A 10,477-nucleotide genomic window follows, 5' to 3' on the forward strand; every position below is an offset into this window, starting at 1 on the left:
CTTTTTTCATTCAAGACAACTTTTCAAGAGCATTGAAGTGAAGCAATTATTGATCTTAACTATTTTATTTTCCACTCTTCAAAAGATCATTTCATTTATTTCTTGAAAAACTTTTTGAGTGAATCAAATTATTGAAAATCACTTTACTCATAAAACTTACTTGAACTATATTCATTGCTATCTATTAAAATGTTAGCCTATTTCTCTCTTGATACTTAATTTTGATTATAAGTGAAGATATCAATTATAAAATTTACTATTATTTTAATTGTGGGTCATCTTGAAGTCCCGTAAATCTTAACATTGTAAAAGGATTGGTGCTTCTTATTTGTAATTCATTGGAAGCATTAGGAAGGTTGGATTGCATCATAAGTCAATCAACAATATAACAAATAAAATAAATAAGCTTTACGTTAAAATTTTCAGGTTGTTACAATTCTTCTTCTGAAGCTTATGGTGAAGAAGGGTAGTGATAGTTTCTACTCCATCAGTTAAGTTTGGTTTTGGCTTATTTATGATAAATTAGAAATAGATCAAATTGCGAATAGTTCTAGTTAGTTTCTACTCCAACGGTTAAAGTTTAGCTCTGGCATATTTACGATAAATTAGAATTAGATTGAATTGCGAAGAGTTCTAGTTAGTTTTTACTCCAACGATCAAGCTTAGTTTTGACATATTTATGATAAATTAGAAATAGATTGAATTGCGAAGAGTTCTAGTTAGTTTCTACTCCAACGATCAAGTTTAGTTGTGGCATATTTATGATAAATTAGAAATAGATTGAATTGCGAAGAGTTCTAGTTAGTTTCTACTCCAACGATCAAGTTTAGTTCTACCATATTTATGATATATTAGAAATATATCGAATTGCGAAGAGTTCTAGTTTGTTTCTACTCCAATGGTTAAGGTTAATTAAGCTCTAGTTAGGTTCTACTTCAACGGTCAAGTTTAGTTCTACTCCAACGGTTAAAGTTTAGCTCTGGCATATTTACGATAAATTAGAATTAGATTGAATTGTGAAGAGTTCTAGTTAGTTTTTACACCAACGATCAAGTTTAGTTTTGACATATTTATGATAAATTAGAAATAGATTGAATTGCGAAGAGTTCTAGTTAGTTTCTACTCCAACGATCAAGTTTTGTTCTACCATATTTATGATAAATTAGAAATATATCGAATTACGAAGAGTTCTAGTTTGTTTCCACTCCAATGGTTAAGTTTAATTAAGCTCTAGTTAGGTTCTACTTCAACGGTCAAGTTTAGTTCTACTCCAACGGTTAAAGTTTAGCTTTGGCATATTTACGATAAATTAGAATTAGATTGAAATGTGAAGAGTTCTAGTTAGTTTTTACTCCAACGATCAAGTTTAGTTGTCACATATTTTTGATAAATTAGAAATAGATCGAATTGCGATATGATAAATTAGAAATAGATTAAATTGCAAACAGTTCTAGTCAGCTTCTGCTCCAATGTTAGGTTTAGTTTTAGTATATTATAATAAAAAGGAATGCCCTGTGTACAGGGCATTCTTTCACAGGGGCTTTAAGGCCCCTCACTGTGTTAAGGGGCCCACCTATATTTAAAAAAATTTTATTGTGGGACCCACCTTGTGTCTTTCCTGGCAGGGGGCTTGGTTGTAACTGTAGCATCACTCTATGATAAATTATAAATGGATCAAATTGTGAAGAGTTCTAGTTAATTTCTACTCCAACGGTTAAGTTTAGTTTCAGCATTTATAAGATACGTTATAAATAGATCAAAGTGTAAAGAGTTCTAGTTTATTCTTAATCCTTCTTTTGAGCAATCCAAACTCACCGTCATAGTTCAAGTGACATAATTAGGAGTGATATTACTGGTTTTGCCAGTTAGTTTACAAAATATATGTGTAAATATATGTGTGTTTTAAGATATTGGTCACGAACACTATTCTTTAGGAACTTGTTTCGATTACATCTAAACAACTTATTAAACGATTTGTTAAAGAAAATGACACGACAACCTATATGGCATAAATGCATAGATGTGGATGCATCCCCTGTTTGATGTAGCTTACAATCAGATTTTTAGTAAAATTTGATAAAAGTTGATAAAATATGTGATTAAAGAGTTGATAAAATTGTGGTATTATAAAATGTGTTGTTAAAATTAATTGTTAATTTTAACTTTGAATTTTTATCAACATTTTAAGCTATGCAACATAGAGGCCAGAATACCTCGATTTTGAACTAAAAATTTAATGTAGTTTTTTCGAAAATATATTTTGTGAAAAGTGATTTGTTATTAGATTTTATTGTTAAAAAGTATGTAAAACCATAAGTTCATATGTAAAATTCTTTAATTAAAAAAAAAATATAGGATTGAAAATAAATTTGAATTTTTTTTTTTTTTTTAAAGAATATGTACCAAAACATGGGCTAAGTAAACCTTGCAAGTCTTTTCAATGGAAAATGACGCAGACTGTACGTTTATATTCATTTAGTGCTTGTTCGGTAGTAATTATGAGAATTGATTTTTTGATCGTTAGAGAAAAAAGTGGGTCTTACCTGTAAGAGAAGAAGCAAAAAATGATGGCTGACTTAGGAAATTAATAATCAAAAAAATTATTTTTTTGGGTGAAAAATCAGACCCAAACATACACATATTATTTCGGGAAAATTTCCTACCTAAGAAATTAATTATGGCACATTTCAAAAACAAGAAAACAAGTTTCAAATTTCTAAAATCAGATTTTTATTAAAAATTATTTATAATTTAATTAGTTAATTAATTATTTTATTAATTAAATATATTTAGGTCACGGATCTATATAATTTGGTCACAAATTAACAATATAATTAGTTACTTATTATTTTTTGGTCACAAATAAAAAATTTTATGTCACAAATTTTTTTACGATCACAATTCAAAAATTTTGTAAGTCACAGTTTGTTTATTGATCACAAATCCAAAAATAATTAGTCACGGATTAATTTTTAGTCACGACTTATCATATTATTGGTTACAACTTATTTTTCGGTCACAAACACAAATTTTATAGGTCACATATTATTTTTCGATTACGAATCAAAAATTTTATCGGTCACAGATTAATTTTCCGATCACAACTTAGTAAATTATAAGTCACAAACACAAATTTTATAGGTCACATATTATTTTTGGATCACAAATAAATTTTTTTTATAGATCACAGATTAATTTTTCGATCATAACTCAATTAATTATTAGTCACAAACACAAATTTTATAGGTCACATATTATCTTTCGATCACGAATAAAGTTTTTATAGGTCACAGATTAATTTTTCGGTCACAACTCAATAAATTATAAGTCACAAACACAAATTTTATAAGTCACATATTATTTTTCGATCACAAATAAATTTTTTTATAGGTCACAGATTAATTTTTCGATCACAACTCAATAAATTATAAGTCACAAATACAAATTTTATAAGTCACAATTTAATCAATTGGGAGTCACGGTCACATATTCAATGTCAAGTCACAATTGGGAGTCACGGTCACAATCACAATTATCACCACCATCGCCACCGCCGCACACCACCATCGCACCATACAACACCATCATCCCACCATACACTACCACCACGGCAACCGCAACCGCAACCACCACCACCACCGCACCATACACCACCATCATCCCACCATACACTACCACGACAACCGTAACCGCAACCGCAACCACCACCACCACCGCGCCACCACCATAAAACTAAAATAATCAATAGTGAACCATCGAAGTAACCAAATCAATGTAAAACAGAAATTTCGAGCTTTACAATCCACTTCAAATCAACAATCAATGTAAACCATAGATCCAAAACCACCACCACAATCGCCCAAAACCACCACCACCATTGCCTCAGTCATCATCAACCAATAATCACCAAAAAGAGAACACATCTAAACCCTAAGCAGTCGTGTATTGTCGGCAGCCCAATCACCCCAAAAAATCTTGTCGCAGCAGCCCAATCACCTCGAAAAATCTTGTCGCAGCAGCCCCGTTCGTCACAGCCGTGTGTCGCTGCTGCGTTACAAAGAGTGGAGAGAGTGATTGCAACTATTTTCTTGTCGGAGAAGTGTCGTCGAAAGGCTACTGAGGGCAGAGAATAGGCGATTGCGAGTGGAGAGGGAGGCGGGTGAGAAGAGAGGACCATCACCACAACGCCATCGCCAACACTTCCAATCGCCGCTGTTGCAGCCGTTTGTCATCGGTGATGTGCCGCCAGGGAAGGTTGCTGAGAGGTGGCGGCTGAGAGTGGGGAGGGAGCGGGTGAGAAGAGAGAGAGGGGAAAAATGGAGAGAGAATAATTATTTAGGGTTTGTAATAAAATTTGTATTATAATATTTAATATTTAAACACAAAACATTTGATTTTTGAAATATCAAATTTTCAATCTGATTTTAGAAGGTGGAATATTTAAAGTATGGTTTTGTATAATTTCCACTATTATTTCCTGAGTTTCGGTGTTTATGCAGTTTAATGATCAAAACTAGCACTAAAATAATGTGGTCATAGAATTTCTGCATGCTATTCATTGGTAGGGCATTTCTTCCCGTGACCGCTTTTCCTACCAAAAAGCTAGCCTGGAATACTCGGAGAGAAAAGGGAATGATCCCAAAAGGGAAGTCTTTCTTTATGAAATCGCTTAGATTGAAAAGTAGGTCGATGATGGTTACCTTGTTGATTTACAATTCACATAATTTTGATTAAAAAAAAATTATGCATACCAATTGGAAATGTAGGGCATATGTCTGATGTAAATTTTTAAGAATAAATTCTGTAAAAGTGATTTTTACCAAAAAAAAGAAAAAAGGGGGGAAAAATATGAATCTATTTTTAAAAAAAAAAATTATTTTATTGGAAAATATGGTTAAAATGAGTTTTGAAGAATATGTACCGAATAAGGATATAATGTTATTTTTATCAATTTAAAAGACATAGGAACTGAATTGGCATAAATTCGAGTTGTGTTATTAACTGTTGCGCTTTTATGCAAATTTCAGGACTAGATTTGATGTACACGTTATAGGAGAAAAAAGGTTGAGCGAGAAGTTAAAGCTAGTGTAACAAGAAGTAAATGTTGAGAAAGAATCGTATAACCTACCCAATTATGTTACTATCCTTATTTTTTTTAATATTAATTGATTGATAGTTAAAGATATTGCTATAGCACTTGTAAAAGTTGCATATATTCTAGCACTCTCTGATTTGACTAACGAGAACATTTTTTTTACCTCTATCCTTACCTATTTTTTCAGGCATCGAAAATGGAAGAGATACTTGGGGAGGACGGCAGCTCCTCATTGAACGAGAACAAAAATTTATACACTTGTAAAAGTTGCTATATGCTTAACACATGCAATTCGCACTGCTTATTTCTTTGAAAATGGGACACAAAAGCCAAAGGAACCTAGCACCAATATTGGCTATGTTCAATTTTGAATGTTATGCTACGAAATAAAAGAGACGACTTAATGTTTAAAATTTCTCTCAAATAATACTAAATTGCACTTTGAGTTCGTCGTAGCTTTTACGAAACTAGTTGGGGCAAGCGAGTTGCTCTAAAAAGATACATTTAACAGTATAGATATAATTAATTTGGTTATATAACTTATGATATTTATTAACTTTTTAATGTTATTGAATCAGGGGACCAGGGTATCAACATGTGGAGGGTTATGGAGTAAAATCTACTTAAAGTGGCAAGTATCAAGGAAATGAAGCAACCTCTAAATAAATGAATTCCAAAATTAAAATACATATTGAATGACTAAGTTTAAAATAAATAAGTTATTAATTTTTAATAAAACTGTTTTTTAGTTCAATTCACTTTCTATTATGTTGGGAACGGAGAGGCAAGTATGAGACAACATGAATTATTGACTACACAAGCAAGAACAAGATTAAAGTCATAAGAGACTGTCATAAAAATCGAGTAATTTTATTAATTGACAACCAATTGAGAGAAAATACAATTTCAGCAATGCGTAAACTGAAAGAAGAGTTAAATATATAGGGACAATCCAAACCCTAGAAGTAGAGTTGTCGATTAATAGAATGTTCAATGGTTTCCTTATCTTGATCTTTTTAAGTTTAACAAAAATTTCAACTCCCAATAGGGCTTTCAAATAAAACTCCAACTAGAATTTGCTAATAGGCTTCGAATAGTATTCCAAAAGCATTACAAATAGAAATCTCCTTAATGTACGCTTTAATTAGCTCTCATTTCTCTTCATCGACGAATTTGAGTCACACCAAAATTCTAAGAATTTCCAGGTTAACAAAAATTTTGGTGCAACGAACGAAACTCCAAAATTTCTTCACCTGAAAAAATAAATTTGACCGCAACGAAATAAACTAAACTTTTCAACTAGAACCAAACTTCTTCACCTCACGAAAATTACTCTTACTCTTCCACAGTATCCGCAAATGATACCCGAACCGAAATATCGGGTTCCCAAAATTCCCACAAGGAATTCAAAAATTAACAAACGGTGTAGAAGCACACCCTGTAATAGAATCAACTTAAATACTTTAATTGAAGGCCCTTGATAATCTCAACACCTTCAAAACCTCAAAAAGCATACGCAACTAAATCAGCATCATCGTACCTATCCTCATTAAGCCCTTCCTTGGCAGTAGAACAAAGTGACACTGCAAATAATGGTGGCAAAGTGGAGTTACCCATATCATCCTAACAGAGTAGTGTTCTTCAATAATGACCCAGAGCCAACTCCCTAAGGTACAGTACCAAATTGTATATCCACCATGGTACTAAACATGTGGTGATGATTCTTTACCAATTCTGCACGACTTTGCAAGATGTATAACCGGGAGCTCCTCCGCCCCTCCAATATAACACAACCCTTTCGGGCCTTCAGGATTCCACCTGCTCTAGTGAATGTGTACTTTTTCGGTTCAAGAGTACTTAACAAAATGAAATTCTTCTTTAAATTTCGACTATGTCGAACGTGATCAAGTGTTTTACATGTTCCATCTAACAACCTCAATTGGACTCTATCAATATAGCTACTCGATAAAGTTCATTGTTACACATGGTAACGACACCTTACATCACCGTTTCATATGTTTCAAACAAATCTCGGTTTGGACACATATGGAACGTACAATCTAAGTCCAAAATCCACTCGTCAGGTTTTGATTCCATGTCATAAATCGTCAAGACATCTCCATCACTCAAATAGTCCTCAACTATGTTGGTCTAGTCCGAAGTGTTTGATTGCTTCTCGTGATTTGTAGCCGAAATACCTTTTATTCTCCAATTTTTTGCAATCTCTTTTAATGTGTCCTTTCTTCTTGAAATAATAGTAAACTTGATTGTTGATACTTGACCTCGACTTACCCCTTCGCCAATCGCCAATTTCCATTTAATGGTGTTATGAAAATATTTATAAATTAATCCATCTCTTTTAAGCACATTAAAGATCTTTAAGCTTTATTCGTTGTCGCATTTTGGTTGCTAACATTTTTATCTCATACTTATCATTAATTAGAATATTTTGTGTTAATTATGATTTCCCCAAAAAGTTCTATTTGCGAACTTATAAAGGAGGGACAAATATTTCTCATAATTTTGTAGTTTATATATATTTATACTCTTTAACGGACTTTTTGGACAAAAAAAAAAAAAAAAAAAAAACAAAAGAATGTACTAATATGTGGAAGGTTGATGATAAAAATGATAAAATGAAATTTCAAAAAGTTAGAAACATAAATGTAATAATGAACAAGGGTTATAAACATTTCATGCAATTAAAATTTGTTGCACTGGTAATTTTTATATCGAGGAGTTGACAAAAATCAGTCAAGTTGGAGCATCAACCAGTTCCAATTATATCTAATTAAATGTAAAAAATATGGTACCCATTTAATTATTGTTCTTATTAGATATTTTCATCTATCTAGACCGATATTTTACTATGGTGTTAGATAGCATTATTCTTTTAAAAAGCATACATTATTCTTTTCTAGATTCTCTTTAATCAAACCAAAATGAAAAATGCAAAAAGATGATTCTTGATGAGAAATCTTGACAGCACTAAAAGTCCCTCGTGAAACGCTCGAATGATTTGATATCAGTTATTCCTATTTATCTTTATATGAGTAGTGGATTCCCATAACAAGAGGGACAACAAAAATGAAGGTCTTGCCTTTCTTTATATCTATTTATCCTCACATAGAAAGTGGATTCTCATAACGAGAGATACATCATGCCTTTCTTTATCCCTGTTTATCCTTTTATACATAAAGTTTATTCTTATGATGAGAGAGACAAGGGAATGCAAGTCGTGGATAAAGCATAATATTCACACATTCGCCATTGGTACATGCATTTCCATATCCTTATATATACATGATATTATGACAAAGAGGGATTCATAGAGTGAGAGAGATAAGGGAGAAGTAGAGGCGTTGATACAAAGCACAATGGTATGTATTATATATTCTTTCTTGTATTGAACTTTGAACACATTTACTTGTACAATTTTTTTGACAGTTTCTTTGACAGATGCTGAAGTGGCATGCACCTTAGCGCTTGGTTTGAACTTCATAAATTCAACAATTATGCTACACGTATATCTTTTTTCACATCATTTTTGACATTGTGCCACTGTTAAGGGAATATAATCCCACATCGGTAAAATACCGAAATAATGACCAATATAAAAGATTGGGACACTCCTCTTAACAAGGTTGACCTTATTAAGATGGACCCCAAGTCTTAACATGGTATCAGAGCCCATTAAGCTCCAACAAGCGATTCGATCCGATTAAGTCTCTAAAAATGAGCACATGGATTTCAAGATTGGTCTGCTCAAACGAGCCACCATCTTACGGGGGCATGTTAAGGAAATATAATCCCACATCGGTAAAATACCGAAATAATGACCAATATATAAAAGATTGGGACACTCCTCTTAACAAGGTTGACCTTATTAAGATGGACCTCAAGTCTTAACAGCCACGTAGCGACACATGGTTGGACAGTTTAGAAACACAGTTTCTTGCCCAACGCTTTTTGAATTCCTACGAAGCATACACAGACATCTAAACTAAAGGATGTCCACTTGGCATTAATTTAAATTCAAAATAAAGGGCTGAGGTGCATGCCCTCTCAGCATCCATCAAACATTCTGTCTGTACAAGTAACTTAATTCTTGAACTTTTAAGTTTGTATCTAATTCGTGTGGTTATAATTAAAACTAAAAACATTATTTCTATTTAATTAAAAAATATAGAGACATTTGTTCTTACAACTGACGATGGATTTTGTGTAGAGCAAGAGCAAGTGGATACCAACACAGTAGCTTATTATTCATAAAGAGAAAGAAGGGTGGTTATCGACTTATCCTCCAGGCTGCACAATATTTTCTCTCTCTCTCCCTCTCTCTCAATATGATGATCATTACTTTTCCTTTATCTAATTAAGTAAATAAGGTTATCCCATCTCTAACAATATAGATGAGGTGGTTTATCTACATGTACAAAGGCTTATTCATACAATGATAAACAATCTGTAAATTTCATTGAAGATGATGATGAGCAATTTATATGTTGGTTGCATATATGTGTAGCACTGTGGTGGTCGAGCTTCGAAATACGACTTTGCTGGATATTGGTGGGAAGATAGATGCAAAAAACTTGGTTAAAAATACACGTTATAATGCCTATCTTGTGTTCAAGCTCAAAGAAGGGTCGAAGGGCCTAGAGCGAGCCAAAGCAATAGTTAGGTTTGCTGAGGACATAGCTCCAGGAATGGATCATCAGGCTACCGATGTATTCCTCGTCAATAAAACAGGAGCTGATGTTGGACACGTTCCACGACCTCTGAACTATGGGTGGAAGGAGATTAAACTTGGAGATTTCACCCATGGCGAGAAAGATAAAGGTCAGGTAGAAATGCAACTCTTTGAGAAGGAGGAATGCAATCCGAAGCCTGGTCTTATCGTCAAAGGAATTGAAGTTCGTCCGAATTGAATAGAACAAGTATTTGTCCTAATAAGATGCTCTACTATCATAACTAAACCTGACAAGTGCTATTTCACATGTGTTTTTCCATGGTTTTCTCGTTGGTAAAAAACTTGTTTAGGTACTGAACTAATATGATAGCTTCTGTTTATTCATCGATCTTTTGCATTCTCTTTCGGAGTTTTGGGTGCCCATTACGGGGACTTTTTTAAAAGGCAATTAGAACAAAATGTTAATACCTTTCAATATTATCGTGCAAAAACGTTCATACCGTTCATTTTTTGTCATTTTCACAATTATTTGTACTTTTCATTGCGAAAATCATCATTTTCACCTACTTTCTCAATTAAAAAACATGAAATGACGAATATAACCTCTTATCTAAATAAGCCCACGTTTGAATCCATTGAAAATCCCTTACTTTACGCAGCAAATTTTTTAGCACAGTAAAATCATTAATTAA

General features: G+C 32.7%; 1 protein-coding gene across 3 annotated transcripts; it reads left to right on the forward strand.

The window, feature by feature from the left end:
- The first annotated feature begins 7,735 nt into the window (after positions 1–7,735).
- LOC111379754 (F-box protein PP2-B11-like) lies at positions 7,736–10,185 on the forward strand. 3 transcript variants are annotated; one of them, XR_002700088.1, is made up of 3 exons: positions 7,736–8,475; positions 8,555–8,619; positions 9,324–9,611. XR_002700088.1 is itself a non-coding variant. In XM_023003193.1 (3 exons), the coding sequence occupies exons 2-3, from the start codon at positions 9,508–9,510 to the stop codon at positions 10,021–10,023; spliced, it is 408 nt and encodes a 135-aa protein (XP_022858961.1). In that variant the 5' UTR covers positions 8,339–8,475; positions 9,324–9,507; the 3' UTR covers positions 10,024–10,185. The 3 variants fall into 3 exon arrangements, 2 of the variants coding, with proteins under 2 accessions (XP_022858961.1, XP_022858960.1); XM_023003193.1 differs by lacking the exon at positions 8,555–8,619 and adding an exon at positions 9,621–10,185 and having other exon boundaries at positions 8,339–8,475; positions 9,324–9,512; XM_023003192.1 differs by lacking the exon at positions 8,555–8,619 and having other exon boundaries at positions 8,340–8,475; positions 9,324–10,185.
- Positions 10,186–10,477: the final 292 nt, after the last annotated feature.

This window comes from Olea europaea, unplaced genomic scaffold (genome assembly GCF_002742605.1).
Source record: "Olea europaea var. sylvestris unplaced genomic scaffold, O_europaea_v1 scaffold203, whole genome shotgun sequence".
NCBI lineage: Eukaryota > Viridiplantae > Streptophyta > Magnoliopsida > Lamiales > Oleaceae > Olea > Olea europaea.